This window comes from Agelaius phoeniceus, chromosome 26 (assembly GCF_051311805.1).
Source record: "Agelaius phoeniceus isolate bAgePho1 chromosome 26, bAgePho1.hap1, whole genome shotgun sequence".
Lineage (NCBI taxonomy): Eukaryota > Metazoa > Chordata > Aves > Passeriformes > Icteridae > Agelaius > Agelaius phoeniceus.
In genome coordinates this window covers 4,291,686-4,317,188 of record NC_135290.1, presented here as the reverse complement: position 1 = coordinate 4,317,188, position 25,503 = coordinate 4,291,686, and the positions used below count along the sequence as shown (strand labels likewise).

At 47.4% G+C, this 25,503-nt stretch overlaps 1 protein-coding gene across 1 annotated transcript; it reads right to left on the bottom strand.

The window, feature by feature from the left end:
* Positions 1-1,059: 1,059 nt before the first annotated feature.
* Positions 1,060-25,492, bottom strand: MEIOC (meiosis specific with coiled-coil domain). Its single transcript, XM_077190733.1, has 8 exons — positions 25,451-25,492; positions 17,461-17,586; positions 12,806-12,963; positions 12,572-12,676; positions 9,274-11,113; positions 7,234-7,368; positions 4,698-4,878; positions 1,060-1,577 (listed from the first exon to the last, which is right to left on the bottom strand). Exons 1-8 carry the CDS (start codon positions 25,490-25,492, stop codon positions 1,279-1,281), a joined length of 2,886 nt encoding a protein of 961 aa, XP_077046848.1. The 3' UTR covers positions 1,060-1,278.
* Positions 25,493-25,503: the final 11 nt, after the last annotated feature.

Below are 25,503 nucleotides of genomic sequence, written 5' to 3'. Positions count from 1 at the left end.
CTCTTCAACAAAAATGAATTTATTACTTATAGACAACTCCAGTCAGCACAGTCAGTTTTGCTTTAACATCAACACAGCCTGGGTCAAACTGAACAAGCCCCAGTGCAGTGGCTGTTAGGGAGCTGTGCCTGTTCTGCCCCTCTCCCCGGCAGCACTCCTGGCGTTGCCGTGATCACACCCCACCTTTTGCTGAGCCTTTCTCAGTCGTTTTGCACATCATCTAATGCCAATTTATCTAATGCCATCACCCCTTCTGCACATCAGCATTCCCAGCAGCAGGAAGGACAGAGCCATGTGGGTACCAGGGTGTGCAGGCATGGTCAGCTCAGTAACTTTAACCCACTGTTAAAGGGAGTTTTTCCCAGGGCCGCTCTGTCCCGAGCACCAGCATTGGGTGCTGGTGAATCCATCACTCCTGCTCCTAAAGACTCAGAGCTGCAAGCAAACACCAGTGCTGGGAGCTGCCCAAATGCAGAAGGGAACTAAGAAGTCTAGAAGTTGACAATCAAATTTCAAACCAAACTAGTAACTTTAAGAAAATCCAAATTTCAGAACTTGGCACGACCTTTTCTGAAGTTAAATTAAAAACAACGCTCATTATTGAAGCTCCTTCACAGCTCTGCAGGACAATCCTGTCTGCCTGTCGTAGTTTGATTATGCTTAAATACTTTACAACAGTAGTTCATTTGTTCCCAAGAGCATTCCAAATACCTGAACACATTCACTAAATTCATGGTTTCACACAGCAATTATGCTCTACTGGTAATTTAGTGGCACCTGGTGCATATTGCCTTTCCCAACATAGACTTTAAAATCTCAAATTCATAAATATTTGTATTTTAAATATCTAGTTTTACATGAATATTGGGTATTTCTAGCCTTTTTCCTTTCTGTTTCCAGGTTTTAGTTCAATGAGGAAACCATTTTACATCACAATCTGATCTGACACCAACCTCACACCCCGTCACACCACAGTCTTTAAGAATCATTATTTAAAAACCTATTTCCTAAAGCAAAACTAAAAGGAGTTATGGGGAGAGTTGGACACCAGGCTTCACCCATAGGAGTTAAATAATATCTTGGCTGTTAATGAATTAGTCTGATTATTTTTTTAAGTTAACATTCACCAGTTTGGCTTTACAACATTCTGACCCTGCCCATCACGTTAACAGCTTAACCTGAGAGCCCTTAAGGCAAATCTCACTTCTCATCAAGATATAGCTTTAAATATGAACTTTAGCAGTTGAAACTTTGAAGTAACTAAAAAAGAACCAAAAATTATGAGGAATTCACCTCTCCTCTCTCATACACACTGCGGAGCAGGTCCGTGCACGGCCCCGGGGCTGCCTCTGATCCCCCTTCCCTGGGCCCTCGCGGGGCCGGGGCCGCGGCCGCAGCCGGGGGGGTCTCGGCTCGTTTCTCTTCGGGCGCCGCCCCCTCCTGAGGAAGCCTCTCCCGAGCCCGTTTGCCAGCGGAGGGTTTGGGCAGGGTCATCTGGAAGGCGCACCAGAGCACGGTGCGGACCTTGCGCGTGGCCAGGCACAGGGCCCGGAGCGCCGCGGCCAGAGCCAGCACCACTGCAGGGGGAGGAAAAGAGCGCTGCCTTTAGTCCCGAGCGCTGCTGGGGCTGCCCTCACCCCACACTCCTCTGCCCCTTTACACGTTTATCAAAGCTGGGTCTGAATTTCTCTGCCCTCACACAGCAAGGCAATGTGTGGTTTTTAGGCTCTGAGTTTGTTACAGAACCTTCCTGCTGCAGCTGCACCCCTGTACACACACACACTACTGGCACCTGGGCCCTTTAATCCTGAGCACTGCTGGGGCTGCCCTCACCCTACACCTCATCTGTCCCTTTACAGGTTTATAAAAGCTGGGTCTGAATTTCTCTGCCTTAACACAGCGAGGCACGTGTGTGGTTTTTAGGCTCTGAGTTTGTTACAGAACCTTCCTGCTGCAGCCTCACCCCGGGGTTGGGGTGCTCCATGTACACACACACACCCTAATGGCACCTGAGCACTGCTGGGGCTGCCCTCACCCCACACTCCTCTGCCCCTTTACACGTTTATCAAAGCTGGGTCTCAATTTCTCTGCCCTCACACAGCAAGGCAGGTGTGCGGTTTTTAGGTTCTGAGTTTGTTACAGAACCTTCCTGCTGCAGCTGCACCCCTGTACACACACACACACTAATGGCACCTGGGCCCTTTAATCCTGAGCACTGCTGGGGCTGCCCTCACCCCACACCTCCTCTGTCCCTTTATAGGTTTATAAAAGCTGGGTCTCAATTTCTCTGCCCTCACACAGCGAGGCAATGTGTGGTTTGTAGGTTCTGAGTTTGTTACAGAACCTTCCTGCTGCAGCCTCACCCCAGGTTTGGGGTGCTCCATGTACACCCACACCCCCTAATGGCACCTGGGTCCTCCCCTTCTGGTCACAGCAGGGTCCCTCACCTGTCCTGCCAAGAAATCCTGACCATGGGTGAAGGGCCAGCTTGGTCTGGGGCACTGGACTGAAGCACCCAGCTCATGTTCTGTGAATGGGTGTTGAACCATGGAGCTCTAAAGGGTCACCTGGGCTGTGGTCCAGGCTGCCCAGAGCAGCTGGGGACACCCACCCCTGGAAGTGTCCAAGGCTGGACAGGGCTTGGAGCACCCTGGGATAGTGGAAGGTGTCCCTGCCCATGGCAGAGGTGGAGCTGGATGAGCTTTAGGGACCCTTCCCACCCAAGCCATCCTGTGATTCTGTAATAAATGCTTAATATTGGATCAGATGGAATAGAAAGATGCTGTGGAAACAGGGCTGGGCAAGACCTGCTCCCAAACAAACCAGAACAGCTTCAGGCCTTTCCCTCAAGAGCAAATACAGTTACTGCATGCAATAATTTACTGTTCAAAACAATCCTCCCCAGCTGCTGCTCCAGGTTAACACCCAGGACAGCCATGGGAGGCAGAGGAGCAAGCACCACCCCTCAGGTCAGTAATCACATCCCACTGTGCAGAGCCTCCTCTCCTCTCCCAGCAGCAGCACAAGAACCTGCATCTCCAGAGCTGACAACTCCTTCCCAAACTACTCTGTTCCAAAGACAATTATTTTCATGGGCTTCAACACCCAAAAAAATCATCCCCTTCACCTTAACAAGTCCCATAATCTTCAGTCAAGGTAAAGAGAAACAAGAATGATGGGGAACAGGTGAAAGGAAAGAATGCTGCAGTGTATCTTCTGGGGGAAACTTGAGAATTATAGAACTGCATGGGGGACCCCAAGAAGTAAAATGATCCCTGTAATTCAGATGGAGGAAGAACAGCAGAAGGGATCAGAAGATTCAGAAACAGCTTCTGACACAAGGTAGGAGGTCAGAGTGTTGCAGGGAGCAGGAATTCATCCATCCATCTCAGAGACAAGGGAACCTGCCATTTTGCCTGTGCCCTGGTGAAAGATTAAACTGAGTGTTTGCCTTATTTGGGACACCATTAAGAATGAAAACATTTAGCCCATTGTATTTTTATGCATCCATCCAAAATATGATTTGTAATTATGCCAGTCTAAGACAGAAGATGCTTGAAGAGGAAATCCACTTGTAACCTAAGGCCATCTTGGTCACTGTGGGCAGATTCAGCATGGAGATACCAAGGAAGTTCTAGACAAAGAGCTGGAGGGTTCATAGGAAGAGGAAAATGAGGGACAGGGAGAAGCTGTCACAGACACATTTTATGAAAAATCCTTTCCTTGGGATTTTTTCTCCTGAGAAGCTGAGAGGCCTCAGGAACAAAATGTAACCAATGGTTATCTGCTGCTGTGGAATGCAACAGGTGCATCTGGGATTGGGCTCATGTGGTTGTTTCTAATTAATGGCCAATCACAGTCAGCTGGCTCAGACTCTCTGTCTCAGACACAAGCCTTTGTTATCATTCCCTCCTTTTCTATTCTTAGTCAGCCTTCTGATGAAATCCTTTCTTCTATTCTTTTAGTGTTATTTTAATATATATCATAAAATAATAAATCAGCCTTCTGAAACATGGAGTCAGATCCTCATCTCTTTCCTCATCCTCAGACCCCTGTGAACACGGTCACAAGAAGCAAGAGGCAGTAGCTTAGTAACACCTGCAGTCCCTGAACGTGTTATCAAAATAGCCCACTAATTTTTATTCCTTGCTAATTTATTAATTACCACCTCCAAATTGATTTAACCTATTTATCTCTAAAACCCAGTTTTAGTGTCTCCTCAAACCTTCACCACCAAACCCCACCCAGCCTGCCTTTGACAAAGCTCTAACACTGAAAAGGAAGTTAAAATTGGAATTACAAGCCCTCGTAAGTCAAAATTGGAATTACAACCCCTCGTAAGTTAAAATCTGAATTACAACCCCTCGTAAGTTAAAATCTGAATTACAACCCCTCGTAAGTAAGTTAAAATCGGAATTACAACCCCTCGTAAGTTAAAACTGGAATTACAACCCCTCGTAAGTAAAAATCTGAATTACAACCCCTCGTAAGTTAAAATCTGAATTACAACCCCTCAGAAGTTAAAATCTGAATTACAACCCCTCTTAAGTTAAAATTGGAATTACAACCCCTCGTAAGTAAGTTAAAATTGGAATTACAACCCCTTGTAAGTTAAAATTGGAATGACAAGCCCTCTCACTTGTTTTGCAAGACGTTCAACACCCCAGCTGTCATAGGCTACACAAGCCCCGCTGTACCTCTCTCATCCTGGCACCTGGGAGGGCCGTGCCGCTGGCGGCTGGAGGCGCTGACGATCTCATCCTTCCTGCGAGCCTGCACCACGTGGATGGACTCCAGGTGCTTGTCCAGGGCCGTGGAGATGTTGGCGTGGAGCGGGGAGCTGCGCAGGCGCTCCATCTTCCCCAGCAGAGTCACCACCTGGAGAGCAGGGCACATCGTGCAGGGAATCACTAACCAGGGAGAACACGTTCATTGGCATCATTCCTTCTTTTGGGAGCAGCTCATGAAGTTACAGGTGAAGCAGGTTTAAGTTCTTACCCAGGATTTGTTAGCTCCAAACCCAAAGCTGTGGTACAGCTGGGTGGGCAAAGGGCAACAGCAAAGCTGCAACACCCCAGTGAGGACCCCCAGGTTACTGGTTAATACCTGATTGTGCAGCTTCGAGACATCCCTGAACAGCCACTAACCCCAGGTCACTGGTTAATACCTGATTGTGCAGCTTTGAGACATCTCTGAACAACCAGTAACTCCAGATCACTGGTTAATACCTGATCTGTGCAGCTTTTAGACATCCCTGAACAGCCACTAACTCCAGGTTACTGGTTAATACCTGATCTCTGAACAACCAGTAACCCCAGATTACTGGTTAATACCTGATCTGTGCAGCTTTAAGACATCCCTGAACAGCCAGGAACCCCAGATTACTGGTTAATTCCACACCTGTACAGCTTTAAGACATCCCTGAACAGCCAGGAACCCCAGGTTAATTCCACACCTGTACAGCTTTGACACATCCCTGAACAAAAGGTGTTTTCAGAACAATTTTTTTGTTCTGATTTTTTTTTTTTTGCATTTTCCTGAATTCAGAGCACTGGGGTCCTCCCTTCTCACAGCACTGCTGCAATTTCTGGGTGAAAACCCAGATGGGGACCTTGGCAGCTTGGGCCAGCAGCAGTCACAGCTGCACTGGGAAAGGGAAAGCTGCTGTGGAACCATGGCTGACTTTGGGATGAACACTCAACACTAAGGGAGCTGAGAAGAAACATTCAGAAATAATTCAGGTTTGTTTAGTCCACTGAAAATGTGCATCTTTGGTGTCTTATCTTACACCAGTCACATCACTTGTGGGCTTCCCAGTGCTGAGTGACTCCTCAGCCATGGTCACATAATGCTGAGAACCTGGTTACTGGTCTGCAGAAAAAGAGAAACTAAAAATCCCCACATTGGGATGTTCCTCAGACCATGGCTACACTTAATGTCTTAAGGAATGCATGTGACTGTCAAGAAGATTTAATTGGATGCTCCAGCTATGAGGAGTTAATCCCAGATTCAACCAACTCAGCTTCCAGTCAAACCTTTGGGTTCCTCTCTGGCCATCACCAAGATTTCTGATGTTAGAATCCAGGTTTAACAGCCCCACTCTGCTGCTGAGCATCCTTAAAAATACCTAACAAGGGTTTGAGGTGCTGTACCCTGAAGTTTGGTTCCTCAAATGGCTGGAGAGGTTTAAGCAGAGCTTTGGAGGCAGTTTTGAATTACCAGGACAAGGGCAGGCAAGCCTTCTAAACATGGAAATAATGCTGTTCTTTTGGGATTCACAGAGCAGGAGCTTTAATACCCTCAACCCATCCATGTCTTGCAGTCCATCCCTCAGTGGATGGGCAGCACCAGGCAGGTCCTGCAGGAGGGAGCAGACACAGCTCCAGGGATTCTTTGTGCTGTGTGTGTGAGGCAGGCAGGACAGGCTGCTGCTCCCCCCTGCTGCCCAGGGGCTGGCCCAGCACTGCTGCAGCTTCAAAGCCAGAATTTCCCTGAACTCTTCCCCCCACAGCCCCTGGCAGGGGCACAGGTTGGGTTTCTCTTCTCCTTGCCTGCAGCACCATGGCTCTGGTCTCTGGGCCTCAGGAGGGCCACAGCAGCCCCTGACCATTCTGATGGCAGAGTTTGTGCTGCCTCCTGCCCCAGCTGTCCCCTCCCCAAGGACCCTGGGGCTGTTTGCCCACAGAGCTCAGCAGATGCCAGGCTCCCTTGCCCTCCTGGGGTAAAGAGCAAACTGGTAACAGAAACTCAGGCTGAAGGTGCATCAAATAATCATTCTGCATGAAAATATACCAGACTCTCAAGCAAATATAGATATGTCAGTATCTTCCAAACATTAACTAAACCTGGTTTTTCCCACAAAGCCCTCCTCCATCACAGAGTTTGCAAATCCACAGTGAACATTTCCCTGCCAAGCTGCTCTGAATGCAGCACCCCTGAGAGCTGTGCACAGGCTCCAGGACTGCATGCTGCACACTCCTGCACCAGGAACAACATCCTCCAGACACATGGGGATGTAACTGTGAGCCTCAGCCCCTCTGTGGTTCCCTGGAAACAGCACCCTGGAGCTGCAGAAGCTCTAACAGGGACTGCTGAAATGCCATTCCCTGCACAGCAATGAAGAACAAAGCTATTTTGGGAAAAGCTGCTCTGATCATCTTACCTATCTCACACTGTACTCTAAGTTCTGGGGGATAAGTTCAATAGATTTTTTTTTTTAGTCCTACAACTCACTCTGGCTTGTTCCCGTAGCTGATCCACAATTAAGCGATCAACCCTTGATGGATTTGATGTCAGCCTTGGAATTGGAATGTTGTTAGTACTGGAAACCTTCTTCCCTTGGAAATTCTTAGCAAGAGCTGATTCAGTCTGCAGGAAAACAAAAGAACAACTCCCTCAGAATGTACATGCAGAGTGTGCTTCATTACAGAAACAAGAAAAAATATCAGGTTCAATTTCTTCCCATCAGGGTTTTGGAGATTTTTAAAGGAGACAATGAGGATTCAGGCATTTGGGATTTAACCCTCTGGTGAGACAATCACCTGCTTTAAGTGAACAACTGCTTTACTCAAAGCAGTTCAACTAAAGCAATCGTGCCAACACACCGTGTTCCAGCAGTGCTATGTCTGCTCACTCTGACTACAGCCTGTACTGGTTTTGCCTGGAAATAAAATGGAGGCAAGTCAGAATTACAGGGAAAAAAAATGACCAAACAGATGTGGATCTCACACATAAAATTAAAATAAAACTGTTTCAGTCAGCAATTAACCTAGTTTTTGTACAGATTAAACTACAGATTAAATTTTTGTACAGAAAGGTTTTTCCTAAGCACCCTGGTCCAGTGGAAGGTGTTCCTGCCTCTGGCAGGTGGGTGGAGCTGGATGGTCTTTAGGGTCCCTTTCAAACCAAACCATACCAGGATTCTATATTGTATTTAGCTATCAGAAAACTATTTTGAAAACTGCTTGCAATATTCCAAGTTTCCATCTCTTTCATCCCCTTGTTATGTCACTCTAAAACAGCCATCATGACATAGAATTAGCTAAAACTGATTTAAAACTGCAGTTCTTGGATGGTTTCATAAGTGGTCCACTATCAACAAGAACCTGGAGTGCCAAGACAAGGGGGAATGGCTTCACACAGAGAGAGCAGCTTTAGATTAGATATTAGAAATAAATTGTTCCCTGTGAGGGTGGAGAGGCCCTGGCACAAGTTTTCCAGAGCAGCTGTGGCTGCCCCACCCCTGGCAGTGTCCAAGGCCAGGCTGGATGGAGTTTGGAGCAGCCTGGAACAGTGGAAGGGGTCCCTGCCCATGGGGTGGGACTGAGGGAGCTTTAAGGTCCCTCCCAACCCAAACCATTCTGGGATTCTGTGCTAAAGCTGAATTTCTCCCACCATGGCTCCTGGCCATGCACATGTCAGCTTTTTCTCTCTTGCACTTTCCAGACACCATCTCCTCAACCCCTCTATACAAAGCAACTCCTGGCTTTTGTCAGGAAGCACCACCAAAAAAATCCCCACATTAAATCTTCTTGGAATTGGTTTCTTTGCAGGGGCTGGCACAGGAGAACTCCCCAAGGCCCCACTATTGCCAGGTGACATTAGCCCAGCTTCCCCCACAGACAACCACAGGTATTGAAATTCAAACCCCACCTCAGCTGGTGAAATGAAGACAGGTTTTCCTACAGACCAAAAAAGGCAACTGCTTTTAGCAGGGCTCCTCACAGCACTACCTGAGCCTTTTACTGCAAGGGTTTTAACATGACCTTTCCCTCAGCCTCTGTTTCTGGGGAAAAAAAAGAACCCCTTCAAATACACCTTAGGTTTAAACCTTCAGGGAAACAGGAGGTAGGAATTCATTATAGCTTCTAAAAAAATGGAATTGAAAGAATCAAAGTTTAGTTTCAATTCAAAACATATTTATGGGATTTTCTATCAAAGTTCCAGAGGCACTGTATTTATTGTATTAATAAAAAGGGTATAGCACATCTTTGTTCCTCATGAACACACCTTGCCCAGCCCTGGGACTGGAAAAGCCCCTGAATTCTTGCTTTTAGTGCAACATTCCATAAAACATTAGCTAGGCTTCCAGCCAGGCTACAAATCTCCACACCTTTCACTTTCTGTCCCAAACCAGAGAAACAAATGTGTAACTTTGAAGTCCCATCAAGCATTTCAACTTCTCCCAGCAGAACTACCCATAAGCTGTGACTGCACTGAGCAGGATGAGATCTACATCCAATCTGTGGTATTTTTCTAGCTTGGTTTTCTTACCTTCTTCCTTTCTTTCTCCAAAGCTCTCCACTGCTCATAACACTCTTCCAGTCTCACATGCAGCTCACTGGCAGGCCCACTGCGACTCTTAACTTGCTTTTGAAATCCAAATGCTGACACAAACCCAGAAAGGGCATTGTCACCATACATCTTCTCTGGGAAGCAGGGGTAGAGGCGTTTGAGATCATCCTGGGAGAACAAGGAGTGAGGCTCCACCAGAGGCACCACGGAGCGGCCCAAGAGGTGAGCGGATCTCACGGGGAAGGAGCTGGGGCCCAGCTGCCGGTTCCTCCTGAAGTCACCCACCACGCAGTTGGGAATGCCTGGAGCCTGCAGGCAGCTGCCAGCACCGATGGCACTGGTGTCCCCATTCCCTGCCCCGAGATGCAGCTGTCCCTGAGACTCCAGTAACTCCTGGTACATGTCCTGGAACACCCCATCCACCTGGTTCTGCCCTTCCAGATCGCAGTGCTCGCTCTGCGGCTTCAGCTGGAAACGCTGTTTGTTCAGATTGTCAATGATCCCCAGCTGCTGAGCCAAGTAACTGTCACAGAATCCATTGGGCTGCTTCAGCTTCTTCTCACTGAGGTACTCGAGGAGGTTCTCTTCCCCACCCCTAACCAGGGCTTCCATGCACGCAGCTGCCCGAGCTCGCTCTGCAGTGCTGTAGCCGAAGTCAAGGCTGGAGAGGAATGGGTTGTCTTGACAGTACTTGTGAAGTAAATTACTATTTAAAGGCAAATTTGAAGATGGCAACTGAAAAACATCATTAGAATGACGAGAGCTTTTTGGAAATGCAGGTGACTGATTATTCAGTTTCAACAAAGGACTTGGATTCTGGAAAGGGCCAGAGGTTGTGGGTTTGGTTTGGATGTTCATCCACCCTGGCCTGGCACTAGAGCCTGCTGAAGGGACTGCTGCACTGGGCAACAGTGGGAGTGATTTATAGAATTCAGGATTCTGAAGATCGGCCTTGGAAAACTGCTGCTTTTCCACACCATTATTCCCTGGACAAGCTGCAAAAGATTTTAGTCCATATTCAAATTTTTGCCCAAAATCAGTGCTGAAGGAGGATTCGCTTGCAAATTGTTTTTCTGATACAAGTCCTACAGACTTGGGAAATGTAAAGTCGTGCTGATCTGAAATTGTATCTTCAAATTTTTTCTGAGTTCCTGATTTAACTTGAAATAATTTAGCGTAGGGCTCTGCATCCAGAGATGGTGCCTCAGGGGTTCCATTTACCAGCTTTCTATTTTCTTGGAGGCTACAACTGGTGCCCTTGTTGGGCTTTGCTTTACCAGCATGAGAATATTCAGTGTATCTGGTAAAATCCGTGTTCTCATTGTATCTGTGACACTGTGGAAGGAACGTTTCTGCCCGCTTCGGGTGCACCTGTGCCTCTGCTCCTTTGGGACACACCTTCTCCCTTCCATAAGAATAAGCATCGGCTCCCAAGTCTTTGATTGCTTCTGAGTACCCAGCCTGGGCTGCAAAGGTGTTTTTCAGGTAGGGGTAGTTCTGATAGACAGGTGTTGTCTTCACACTCTCATTAGCCTGCAAGTTGCAGCCGTTGGCACGATCACTCCTGGCAGGGTACAAGCTCTGCTCCTCCAGGTCCACGCCGGCAAAGCCGCGGTAACAATCGTCTGCTTTCTGCTGTGCCACCAGGGTGGGGCTCTGCAGGAACTGCTTGTCAGCACCAGGGAGGGACTCACTGCCATAGAAACCTTGCTGGGACACTGCTCCAACAACTGCCCTCCTGCCTTCTGGAAACAGCTCGTGGTGCTCCATCCTGCTCGTGTTCACTGGCCACACCGACTTCAGGGTGGGAGGGCAACTCCTTGAGAAACAAGAAACACCTGTTAGACACTGAGCTGTGCTGCTGCTCTTCGTTCCACACACAAAACAAGGTTTAAGAAACCAATTGTTCCCAAATTTCTCTCAAATGATTCCAAGATGTCTGACTTCGACTTCTACCCAGTCCTGTCATCCTCAATTTCCCATATCTAGCTGAGAAAACAGATTCTGCCTTGTCTGAACACACCACCACACCTCAGGAGCTATGGACAGGCCTTCAAGCTGTACACATCAAACCCTGGTTTGTCAGTCCTGACCATCATCACCAAAATACTCCTGGTTCAGCACCAACTTCAGGCACCCAGCCTGCCCTCAGTGTTCCAAAGCCATGCCCCAGCACTCCAGAGAAAATGCTTCCCCCTCACCTTCCCTTGTGCACTGCTTCCTGCAGGTAAAGCCAGAGGCAGCATCCCAGCACCTCATTTCTTTCCACTAACCAGCATGAATGAACACAGGGCCATCAGTCCCTGAGTGCCAAGGAGAGCTGTAAAAGGACTAAGTAAAGGGGAAATGTTCCTGGAAGCCATTGCAGGCCAGACCTGGGAGCACTGAACCAGCCCTGCCTGTCCATAGCAAAGGAATTCATGAGGTTTTTTGTGATATCAAGATTGACTCTGAAGTTTTCCCTGATTTCAGCCACATAACTCAGCACACACAGAGAAATCACTGGAATTGTTTGGGATAGAAAGGAAAAGCAGTGTCTGGCTTGGGAACCTGAGAACTGGGCACCCTGTCTTGTCTCTCAGACCTGGAAAAGACAGAGAGCTCTGCAAGTATCATGGGGATGCTGGACCTGCCTCCTTCAGGTCATGTTGTTATGACTATGGAATTGTCTCTTCCTGTGCAGGAATAGAGGCAAAATAAACCTGACATTTAGAAACACAAATATTGCTTAGGTAGCACTAACAGCAAGAAACATTAATTTTGCATGGAATTTTCTCCTGTCAGTTCAGACAAATGTGAAGGAGTCTGTGCTCTGTGTATTTTTTCTGTGAATTGACATTAATTAAGAAAGAAACCTAAAGTCTGAATTCAGTCTTGATTAAAATAAAAAAAAAACAGACCAAGACATACATCCAGGGGATTCATCTGAATACAGCATGTCCACAACACTTGCTAAGATCTTATTAAAAAAATGCCAATTAACAAGTTCTGTAAATATCAGAGAGCCAGAAGCTGCCATGCAATCTAAGTGCCTTGGGAAAAGCTTCCAAGTATCCCAAGGAAAATGCTGGAAGATGAGGGCAAGGGAGAGAAGGGAAGGGAGAGAAGGGAAGGGAGAGAAGGGAAGGGAGAGAAGGGAAGGGAGAGAAGGGAAGGGAGAGAAGGGAAGGGAGAGAAGGGAAGGGAGAGAAGGGGGCCTGAGCAGCAGCAGATGGAGCTGATTCAGGAGCACAGGGAGATCAGAGAGGGGAGTTTCTGTCACCTGCACCTCACTCACCCCTCAGCAAAGCACGGCTGTGGTTTGTCTTGTTCCTCCAGGATGTTTGACACGAGTCCATACAAATCAGTTTCACTGCCATAATCGTTCCTTTCGGGCTGAATCCTGAAAACCAACTGCGTATTAATAAAAAGAATTCCTTCATTCCAAGTACTTCCTATGTTAAATTAAACAGAAAAATATAATCCATCTACTCCAACACAGCCACACTCACTCCCTGCCAAGGAGGACTACCTGGACTTCAGGTTAATCTGAGGAGCAGCAGGCTGCTTGCTGTCATCTGTACACGTAGACCAAGGGGGGTACAACAGGGAAGGGTCCATGGGTGCAGAGTACTCTGATGTTGAAAGGGAAGAACTGTAGGCCTGAGGTAACTCCACATTTTCTTCATTCTGCATTTAATGTATAATAAAAGCATTTATTTAACATGAAACACATCAAACTGTCATTTTGTCATTGTACATGGTTGGAACTGAGTTCACTCTGGGAGGAACCAGCATATGAGAAGTAAGCAAGCCACACACTTGGAATACAACTTATTTCAGGCCATGTTAAATACAACTTATTTCAGGCCATGTTAAATACAACTTATTTCAGGCCATGTTAAATACAACTTATTTCAGGCCATGTTAAATACAACTTATTTCAGGCCTTATTTCATGTCTTTAAGCAGAATTCTCAGGATTCTTAAGCAGAACTCTCTGCCTCTTCCCTTGCCCTCTGCTGCAGATGGAAGCTGATGGTGTCATTGTCACCTTTCACCCCTCTTTTGAGCACAAACAGATGCTCTCAGGTGTGCTAAACTAGTGTTTCTTAAGGCTTATGGAAACTTTCATATTTTACATTCTGCCTGGCAATTGTTTAAGAAGAAGGTGCTGGAGCTGCACATCACAACTTCTGTGTTCTGCATGTCCTGAGCTGAGCTTTGCTGGAAACTGAGTAGGGGACACCTCCCCAGCCACCCAGAGAGCCCCTCAAAAAGGCCCAGGCAGGCACAGTGACAAGTATTGGTACTGCATTTGTAAGATGCTTTCTTCTATCCCACCAGACACCAAAGTCAGGAGCTGTTTGCATTTGAATGGGAGAATGCACAAATGGGGCCAAAGACTCAATTATGCTGGATGTACAGGGATTTAAGAACAGCCCAAGGTTTTTGGAAAACAAACTGTGTACCCTTGGGACTGCAATGGGAGGCATCACAAAAAGCACAGTGAAGAAATGTGAACCTCAGTGTGCATCCACAGATCCAGCATCAGCCTCCCCCAGGACAAGCCAGAAAAGGAACACTCCAGGAAATTACTGACTTCTCTCATTGCCATGGCAGAATGGGTGTCAGTATTTATTGTAATAGTTGATACATTTCCCAGGGGCCTGAAGCCTTTCCCTGCCAAACCAACCAGGCTGAGGAGTTAGGGGAGGTGCTACTGAAAGAGATCATTCCTAGGCACACAATACCTACAAGGTGTGTCAGCAAACTGTCCTGCTTCTGGCCAGGACAGGGTTAATTTTTGCAGTAGCTGGGAAGGGGACCCAGAAGTTATTCTGTACCACCCAACCTCATTGCCAGGGGTGGGGGAAAGGGGCTCTTTCCCAGGGAGAAGGGGATGCTTCCAGTTGAGAAAACCTGCTGGGAGGAGCCATCCAGAATAACTGGGAACTTTTCCATGTGACTCCTTCCCTGTCCCCTCTCCATCAGTGCTGCTGCTGTTACCTTTTCCTTTACCCTCTTCCTCTCTCAGCACTGCTCCCAGTAAATTGTTCTTAGCTCAGCCTGTGATCTCTGCCTTGTGTGCCTCCAATTCTCCTCTCCATGTGCCACAGCAGGGAGGGGAAGGGGAGAGCTCTGTGTGCTTTGGAGAGCCTCAGTGGGAGAGCCCAGCTGGGAGGGGCCATTCCCAAACCAGGCACCCAACAAATCTGACACACAAGGGGTTGGGTTAACAACAAATCTGCCAGAGCAGGCTGGAAACAAATCTGATCCAAGCATTTGTGGTAGTGGGTATGGAGCAGCAGGCTCTGGGGAAGTTGAACAGTACAGTGGAGTGTTAAAAACCACACTGGAAACAGTGGGGGTGGGACCTTCAAACACTGGGATCTACATTTAGTGAAGGCCACCTGGTCAGTGAACAATGAGGCTACACCAATCCAGCTGGGCCTGCCACCAAAACCTCCCTGTATCACAGAAAGAATAAAGGACAAAACAAAGAGGCCTGGGATGCTGCCACCAGCACTACTGAGGCTCAGATAACTCCTCAATCCAGAGATAAACTCAGTCCTTTTGAAATCTGTACAGGAGACGTTACCAGGCAGTCTCCTCCAAACCACATCCTGTGAAGATCTGGGTCAGGAACACTTGTGTAATTATGTTCTCTCCCCAAGGAGAGGTTTGTCCTCTATCAACAAGTACTTTAAGTACTTTCACTGCAGAATTGTAATTGGTCTGGACCTTCCTGTTCATGACATCCAGGTGGGAGACTGGGTCTAAGACCATGGAACAATGGAGCACCAGAGGAACACGGGAAAGGAGCACCCCAGGCTCATTTCACAACACACACAGCTGGGAAATTCCAAGGACTGGAGCTGTGGCAGCACCATTCAGGACTGAACTACAGGACCAGGTAAGTGAGACATCACCTCCTCTGGACCTTTGGGACTAAGAAAGTTAAAAAGTAACTTCATGAGCTGTGCCTGGGAAGAAGACCTGTCTTGCACAGAACTTGAATGCCCTCAAGGGGTAGCAGCAATTCCAGCTGCAGTAATTATTTTAGACAAACACAATTGCACAGACCAGGACTGCAAAGCCAGTGCCAGATGCCAAACTTGCTGTAATGTTGGTATAATTTTACACTGGTTAGGATTCTTTCTGTGACATGTTTCCCTGAATTGTGTTAACCTTTTTGAATATTAAACTTACATATGAATCCTTTTGTTTTCTCTTTTTCAGTCAAAGACAGTAACAGGAAACCAATTGTACAATTGTTTAAGGAGAATGGAAGAGAATTTAAATTATTAATTAATGATACAACTAGATGGGAATCTGACAATACACACTCTCTAAAATCCTTTCATGCATGAGGAGGATGGAGGTAAATACCATTGCTGAGGTACAGGAGATAAAGTACCAGCAGAAGGCCACAGGATACAAGTAAAGGTAAAAGGAAACCCCTGACCATTAACACCTCCCAAAGCACCTCAAATCTGGGAAATCAGCCTGCATGTAATTAAGGAAGCAGGGAAACAACATTGACTACTTAACATTGACTGTACTTAAAACTATAGCATATAATATTCATGCCATTATTGCTCTAGACCTGATCAATAATGGAATCACAAAGCATCCACCAAGTCACAGAGCATGGGCCCATTAAGAAAGAAACCACAGGTGTCAGCACCTGTGCAGCACATGGACAACAGCTGAAGGAAATACAATTGAAATTCAAGATTTCTGCCTAGATATGGAACAGAACATCTGTAATTCTGAAATTCCACCAGTGATTAATCTTAAAATGATTCTCAGATACATGAGTAAAAGGTGGGTATGTTTTAGTACTTGTTGTGAAGATATAGAAATAGATAATGAATTAAATCACACTCTAATTTTTGTGTTTGTAAATTTACCCAGCTCAGACATTCTAACTAACCCAAGAGCTTCCTTTAAACTACTAAGAAAACCCCTACATCTTAATTTCAACTGTACAACCCAGCCCTATGGGCATGAGCTTTATGCTAGTATAGAAATTGCTACAATGTAAAAATTTACAAAGGCACTTAAAAGCAGCTAAAAACAATAGCAGAAACGCTTTCTTACTATCCATCATGGCACTAAAGAACTCCAGCAGGTCATGGAATGAGCAAAAAAGATGGAGATCACCACAGGTGGGGTGTTTGATTTAAGGCTGCACAAGCTCAGTGGCTGCATCAGGCAGGAAGTGTGGATTGGACAGGCAGGTTTATGTAACTTTGGTGTCTAAATTCTCTCACTTTTCACTCTTTGGTGTGCTTGGTTTGTGGGAAACGTTCTCAACCTGACCCTTCCTCTACACTTAGAGAGTTCTTAAAACCAGCAACAATGTTAGCCTAAAGCATCTGCTCCAGTTTCTGCTGGTTGACCCCTGGCAGGAGTTAGGAGCTAGACCCCCTTTCTCCCCATCATTACTGAGAAGAGCTTACAGCCAATGGATTTCTTGAGGAAAGGCATTACATCCTGAGTAAGTGAAAAGGGACATCTTTACCTTTACCTTAGCTGGTTGGTTTAGACACTCAGTAAGTGAAACAATAAATGGTGTTTTTGCAGGGTTACATGTTAAAGACTCACAATACACTCCTTTGTGGAGCAGAGTAGTCTGACAAAATCACAAGTCCTGGATGGAAGAAGTAACAAGTCTGGTCTTGAAGGTACTGGGAATGAATTTTCATTTGAGTCTTTTACCTCAGTGAAAGTTTATGGCTATGAAAGGCAAAAATTCCAAGAGAGAGCTGACATATTTAACTGTCCTGGCACTTCCTGCTGATCAGACTAAGAACTGGTTCATACAAACTCTTGGACTACAGGAATATCTGAGGCAACAGCCAAGGTTCTCCTTCTTACCCACTTGCCAGTTTTCCTAACAGAGTTGTTTGCTCTTCACTCTGCCTACAGAAGAACAATTACAATGAACATTTCACCAGAACAATGGTGAAATACCATTTTAACAAACATCCCCACAGCTTCATCAGTGACTGCATTAGAAAAGCCATTGTCCCCCCTGATGGAAGTTACAACAATGATGATTTACTCCAGTTACATCAAACACTGTGATTTATGTTCAACCACTTTAGAAACATTTCCTGACCATTTTGTTGACCCAAACTCTTACAGAGCTATAAAAATAATCAATAAACAAGCAAACCTGTGATTTGTAGCAGCCATAGAGCGAGGCAGAGCCCGGCAGGGCGGTGCCGAACACGTCCGTGGGCCTCCCGCCCCCTTCCGCACTGCCCCAGCAGCGGCCGCCGCCTCGGAACGCCACGTTGGGCTGTGGGGACAGGGACATCAGAACACACGGAATGGCAGGAGGGGGGACAGGGACATCAGAACACACGGAATGGCACATGGGGCTGTGGGGAGAGGGACATCAGAACACACGGAATGGCAGGAGGGGGGACAGGGACATCAGAACACACGGAATGGCACATGGGGCTGTGGGGACAGGGACATCAAAACACACGGAATGGCACATGGGGCTGTGGGGACAGGGACATCAGAACACACGGAATGGCACATGGGGCTGTGGGGACAGGGACATCAGAACACACGGAATGGCACATGGGGCTGTGGGGACAGGGACATCAGAACACACGGAATGGCACATGGGGCTGTGGGGACAGGGACATGAGAACACACGGAATGCATGAGGGGGGACAGAAACATCAATACACACAGAATGCAATGAGGGGATGTGGGGACAGGGAGAGGGACATCAGAATACACAGAATGGCATGAGGGACTGCAGGGACAGAAGGACAGGGACATCAGTACATGGAGAACAGCACGAGGGGCTGCAGGGACAGGGAAAGGACAGGGACATCAGAACACACAGAACGGCATGAGGGGCTACAGGGACATCAGAACACACAGAATGGCATGAGGGGCTGTGGGGACAGGGACAAGACAGGGACATTAGAACACACAGAATGGCATGAGGGGCTGCAGGGACAGGGACATCAGAACACACAGAACAACATGAGAGGCTGCAAGGACAGGGACATCAGAACACACAGAATGCATGAGGGGCTACAGGGACATCAGAACACACAGAATGGCATGAGGGGGGACAGGGACATCAGAACACACAGAATGGCATGAGGGGGGACAGGGACATCAGAACACACAGTCCTAATTACACACACACACACCATTATAAACACAGCTGACAGTTATGGATTTTATACCAATGGTAATTTCTTTAACGCCTCTAATTTACTGCTGGATTCTGTTCCATCTGAGTTTTCAAGGATGTGGAACACTTTGCTATTGACTCTAAAGGAAAAACTGCACCTGCCAAAGCCGAGAAACTCCAAAGGTGTTCAGAGACAGAGGAGGTGCAGACCAAGAGGAAATCTGCACTCTCACTGTTTGCACCAGCTGAGCTTCCCAACATCAGAGCCACCACAGGGGAACATCAAACACAGAAGAATGCTCACAGAATCATGGCATGGTTTGGAAGAGACCTTAAAGCTCATCCAGTTCCAGCCATGGGGAGGAAACCCTTCCTCCCACAGCAGCAGAGGAGTTATCCAGCCTTCAGACATTCCTGGACACCTCTGGCCCTTCCACCACTGCTCCCAAACACCGTTTAAGTTACAGGATGGCATGGAAGTACATTTCCAGTTGTCAGGAGCTGGAAATTTCCTACAACAGACGCTCTGAGAGCTGTGGTAGGAATCTGCTCCACCCTGTAACTATGGGAGAAACAACTCCAACCAGAGGGACACCCCTCCAAGTGCCAGAAACCACAGGATAGCAGGAGCAAGGAATGAGAACAAACAACAGCTGTGTACTCTTCTCCTCTTCTCCCAAGGGTGAGGCACACGAGGAAAAACTAAACTGGCTAGCTAAAACCCCCTTTTAGCCAACAAATAAAAGAATGAAGTTATTGGCATTTTACCACAGCAGCTCATTTGGGATGATGCATAAATTCAGAAGAGTCAACGTTTCCCAGGATCAGGGTTCAGAATAAGCTCTGCTCTCTAGAAACCCATCATTCTGCAGCTCCCAAGTGATCTTCATTGGAGCTCACACCACTTTTATATCCTGGTATTATTCGGTGTTTTTCTGGCACATTTTCCAAATAAGTGAACACACTGAATTATTGTAGAGCTCGGTTCTATGTCCTGAGCTTACTGTGCCATGTTTTCTCCTCAGAGATTGCCATTCACAGGGACACCTGACACTGTGACCCCACAGAACAAGGGCAAACTTGTAGTGCCAGAAACAACCCAAAGACACCCCCATACCCACACTTCTGCCTTTTTCCACAAACAGGTGTTTTTCAGGATGCTGAGGGGTATTTTCCCCACAGGCCTGAGCTCCGTGTCTCACACCTACTCCCACACGGGAGGGCGCCGCATCGCGGAGGGGGCAGCGGGGCTCGGACACCCACCGGGGTCGGGCCTCGGTCCCTCCTCAGCGCCCAGGGGGTCAAGCCCAAAATAGACACAGCGGCCCGCCGGGTGTGTGACGGGTGAAGGCGCACAGCGAACCCCGGTGCCCGTGTCGGTCCCTGTCCCGCTCCCGTCCCTCACCTCCATGGCTCCGGGCCGGTCTCGGCGCGGGCCCGCGCGGGGCGGCCTGAGGCGAGTTCCGGCCGTTGTCCTCGCGCCGGCCCAACGGCCGCCCCACCCCGCGCGCCCCCGCCCATTGGCCAGCGCCCGAGGCGCTCGGCCAATCAGCGGCCGCGCGGCCGCCTCGCACCTCCCCGCGCAACGTGAGCGGCTCTGTTGGCCATGCGGTGACAGCAGCCCGGCGAGCACGGCGCCGCGCCGCGATTGGCCCCGCCCGCCGGCGCGCAGCCAATGGGAAAACAGCTCGCTCGTGCCTCCCGCCAATGAGCGGCCGCGGAGGCGCCGCTCGCCCGGAGACAGCGCCCCGAGCGCCCCCTCGGACCCTGTCACACCCCCGGGCCCTGCCACCGTCCCGACCCTGTCACCTCCCCGACCCTGTCACCGAACCCTGTCACCTCCCCGACCCTGTCACCGGACCCTGTCAGCCCCGAGCTCTGTCACCTCTGGATCCTGCCACCCACCTGACCCTGTGACCCCTGGACGCTGTTACCTCCCCACCCCTGTCACCCTCGGACCCTGTAGCCCCCCCTGGGCCCTGTCACCGTCCTGACCCTGTCACCTCCCCGACCCTGTCACCCCCGAGCCCTACCCCCCCCCCTCAACCCTGTCACTCCTGGGCCCTGTCACCCCTCTGCACTTTGTCACCCCCTCAGACCCCATCACTGCTCTGGGCTCAGTCACCCCTCCAGACCCTGTCACCCCCCTGACCGTGTCACCCCTGGGCCCTGTCACCCCCCAACCCTGTCCCTCAGCCACCCTCACCTGCTGGGCCTGGGGACCTGTGTCCCGTCCAGGGGACTGCCACCCAGGACACAGCAGGAGCTGGTGACCCCAGACTCTGCACACACCTGTAAAGGTACACAAGCCAAGGAGTTCCTCAGGTTGAGCTGTTATTTTGCTATTTAATTATTGCACCAAGATTAGATGACTTGGATTGAGATGGCTTGGACTCTGCTGTGAGGGCTGTATCTGCAAAGGGGCTTTGGTGCCAGCTCAGGAGGTGACAATGACTCCCAGAGTGGCTCCTGGATGGTTGGGCAGCCCTTCCATGGCAGCCCTGACTGGGTTTCCTCTCCTCAGTCCTGCTCATCTCTCACAGCAGCAAGAGGACCCTTCTGTCACTCATGGGTGACACTGCTGTCCCCAGGTGAGGTGTCCCAGAGCCCCAGGGCAGCTTGGCTGGAAGAGAAGCCACAGGGGAGCTGGGACAAGCAGGGGGTCACAGCCTGTGTTTGTTTATACTTTTCATTGTTGCTGCTGGTTTAGATACTCTGCCAGTGCACGACTGTCACTGTTCTCACAGAAAATGACTAAGAAAAGCTCTGAAGCCACACCCAGCTTGTTTTCACTTCTAAAGATACTTTGTTTTGCTCTCCTCCAGCTGTTTTTAAGGAACCTGGAGACAGCATTTTGTGACGGTGTTCACAGGGGTTTTCGGATTGGGGAAGAGACGAGGATCTGACTCCACGTTTCAGAAGGCTTGATTTATTATTTTATGATATATATTACATTAAAACTATACTAAAAGAAGAGAAGAAAAGGTTTCATCAGAAGGCTGGCTAAGAATAGAAGAACAAAGAATGATAACAAAGGCTTGTGGTTCAGGCTCTATGTCCAAGCCAGCTGACTGTGATTGGCCATTAATTAGAAACAACCACATGAGCCCAATCCCAGCTGCACCTGTTGCATTCCACAGCAGCAGATAACCATTGGTTACATTTTGTTCCTGAGGCCTCTCAGCTCCTCAGGGGGAAAAATCCTAAGGAAAGGATTTTTCATAAAAGATGTGTGTGACAGCATTTTTGCTGCCACCCCTCTCTGGGCCACTCAGGGCAGTAAGTGCCCACAGAGGCAAATGCTATTTTGTGAATCTTGTTTTTTTTGTGCTGCCTTACATCTCCCACTTCCTCAGTGTGTGCTGCCAGCCTGCAGGATCATGGGGAGGGCAGCCAGCTCTGCCCAGCCCTTCCTAAATCCACCCAGGGACTGCAGACACAGATGTGTCAGCTGGAAACCAGAGGATTCACTCCAGGAGATGAAGGGGTCATCAATGAAGGTCTTGGTTCCAGGGTGTGAAAAATGCATATTTTATGATTGGCTTTTGGCAAATATTAAAATGAATATTGTATGTGTTATGTTGGAAAGTGATGCTGTATTAATTTTCTTAAGTAGTGTGTTAAATGCAGTTTTAGGTTATAAAAAATGTTAAAATATAAACGATGCTATGTAAGATACTTTTTTTCTAAAGAAAGGACTCACAGTGAGATAGCAGCCACAGGACATGTAAATCTTTCAGAGAAAGAGAATTTATTGCTCCATTATCAGAAGAAATGAACTTCTTCCTGCCTTTCAGCCCTGAAGACACCTTAGGATTCAGAGTAAGAAGCTGACACTGCCCAGACAGAATCCTGTATTTGAATGGAATTTATGCATCATGTATCAGGTGTATGAATATGCAACAGGCTGTTGCTTTTAAGGGTTAATCCTCTGTTAATGTGGGTCCTTTTTTGGGTTTATTTTGCCCACAAAAGGTACCCAGACTGTCCATAACTCTTTGTTTTTATTGTTTCATATTGTCCTAATCCAAATTATCCAAATTATGATGACTCTAATTACACTACTCTTTTTATAACCATTTTATTACCATTAAACATTTAAAATTTTAAAATCAAGTGATTCACAGGGTTTTTCACACAGTGTGTGCCCCAAACCCACAGAGCTGTGGGACAGGGATTTGGGGCTGGCTCAGGTGTGGGCTGTGGTCCCCCTAAGTCCCAGATCTGCAGAGGAGTCAGTGTGATCTTTGTGTTTGGTTTGAGGGAGCTTTGCTTTGTTTTTCTCCCTCTTTTGAGATGGTGAGAAGTGGAGAAGCATGGCCACAGCTATTCCCTACAAATTAATAGATTGCATTTCCTGCATTTCTTGCTGCAAGGGACTCCCTTAAGGCCACAGAGCAGAGATCTGGGAAGCTGAGAGCAGTGAGAATTCCCCAAAACTCATCCTTGAGCCAGAGCCACTGCTGGGCTGAGCCTCTCAGGCTGTGCAGGACAAAGGTGCCAGCATTGTCACCTGCTGGGGTCTGGCCACTGCCATCCTGAAGCTTGTTTGCAATATTTAACAACCACTTTCTGTGATTTCTGTGGAGGGACAGTGCAAGTGCTCAGCTGCAGGCAGGGGCAGCAGGGTCTCAGTGCAGGAAAATGAATCCTTGCACTGCTGGCATCAGCCCACAGCAGATTTAGGCACTGACCCCATTTCTTCTTCCCTTCACTGACCACTTTGGCCACTGTGGTGAATTCTCCTTGGTGCCAGTTTTCCATGGTCCTGGCAATCCCTCTGGGTCCCAGCTGACTCAAATTATACAGCTATTTTTATTACCATTGTATTACTATTAAACATTTAACATTTTAAAACCCACCCTGGTACCTGTTGAAGGCAGTAAGCAGCAGTTACAATCAGTATGAATATTTTATGATGCTGTCAAAGCCCACCCAGGAAGCTGCTGGGACAGGCTGCTAATGTGTTAAAGCTCCCAGGATGTTTGGGTTGGCTTTGCAGACACCACTGAGCTTTGGGGTCAGTGTTTGCCATCGCCTCCCTGAGAACACCAACCTCAGAGCACAGCTGGGATTTCATGATTTCATCTCTCTGAACATCACCCAGGGGGATGAGCTCTGTGAAGAAGCCATTGTCACCTCTCAGCACCTCTCCTGCAGTGTGATCTGCTTCTCCAGAGCAAAGCACGATTTCCAGGGAATCCCATGGGGATCCCCATCCCAAAGCCTGGCTGGAAACTCCTGGTGCTCAGACAGGACCAGAGGAGCAGAGCTGCAGTGCTGAGCAATGGGCTGGGAATTATTGAATTTGCAGAGGGGGAGAGAGAAATGATGCATCTGACTGCATGGATATCAGCAGGCTAATTAATTACTTCATTATCCTATATTATTCTATACTATATTACATTACATCTAAACTGAATCTGCCAAGCACTCACTCTGCACACACTGCACAGAATCTCGTGGCTGCCAGTGACAGTCCTGACACACACACACACACCTGGCCCTGACAGGCCAAGGAAACAAAACAACATCACTGTGGGTAAACAATCTCCATATTGAGTTCTGTCACAGACACATTTTTCAAAAAATACTTTTGCTAAGATTTTTCTCCTGAGAAGCTGAGAGGCCTCAGAAATGAAATGTAACCAATGGTTATCTGCTGCTGTGGAATGCAACAGGTGGAGCTGGGATTGGTCTCATGTGGTTGTTTCTAATTAATGGCCAATCACAGGCCGGCTGTCTCAGGCTCTCTGGTCAGTCACAAGATTTTATTATCATTGCTTTCCTTTGCAAGCCTTCTGATGAAATCCTTTCTTCTCTTATTTTAGTATATAATTTTTTAAAATATAATATATATCATAAAATAATAAATCAGCCTTCTGAAACATAGAATCAAGATTCTCATCTCTTCCCTCGTCCTGGGACCCCTGTGACCACCACCACACATTCTACTTTGGCACAAACACAGGCACAGCAGATGAGAGAAGAATATTCTTGGGAAGAATTGTGCCTTGCTTTTCTCTGTGAAGAGAAATGTGGGGGTACAGGGGATGGGGTGGAGGAGCCCTGAGCCCCAGATGAGCCAGGGCCGGCTGTGACACCTGCCAGGGGTTGGGTGGCACCTTTGAGCTCCCATTGCTGCCTCTCAGGCTCACCCACCTGGCATTGTTAGCAAATATAAACAACCTTCAGTGTCAGCCAGCTGCTGCTGAATGGGAAGTCCCGTCAGGGAGAGTGAAACCATCAGATGTCATTGAAGGAGACCAGGATGCCTGGTTTACAACAGCTGCTGTGCAGCCTCTTTGGAGCAGGAACAGAAACAAAGCCAGATGAAAAATGAAATGAAAGAAATAAAAAAAATGAAACAGAATAAAAATTTTAAAAGTTATGTAAAAATAAAAAAAATTAAATCAGTATTATGTTTTATTGTATATATAAATATAGCATCCTATATTGTGTTCTAACATACAATTAGATGTTAATAATATAATATGCTAATAATATAATGTAATGTAATATATTGTAATGTAATATAATATAAAATTGTATAACAAATTGTATGTTTTTATATTATATTATGTTATACATAATAATATATAATATACATATTATATACAATATACATATATGATATATATTATATTATATATTACATTATAATGTAATGTAATATAATATAGTACGTTCTAACATATATAATATAATATAATAACATATGTTACAACATACAATATGGTATACAATATGTAATGTAAATAATATCAATAATACCACAAAATTATGAATAATTATTACAAACAATATTAATAAATCAAAACCACATTATAATAGAATGAAATAATTTAAATCATTAAAGCAGGGGTTGCTTGGCACTCGGTCTATTCCTCTTCATCCCGGGACTGGGACGGGCCGGACCCCTTAGCCCCGCCCACCCCGCTGCACCGACCAATCGCCACAACTCTTCCGATGACTGACAGCAGAACGTCCTGCCCCTCACCGCCGGGTCGATGGGCGGGGCGTTGCGTGACGCATCCATCATTGCCTTGAGCG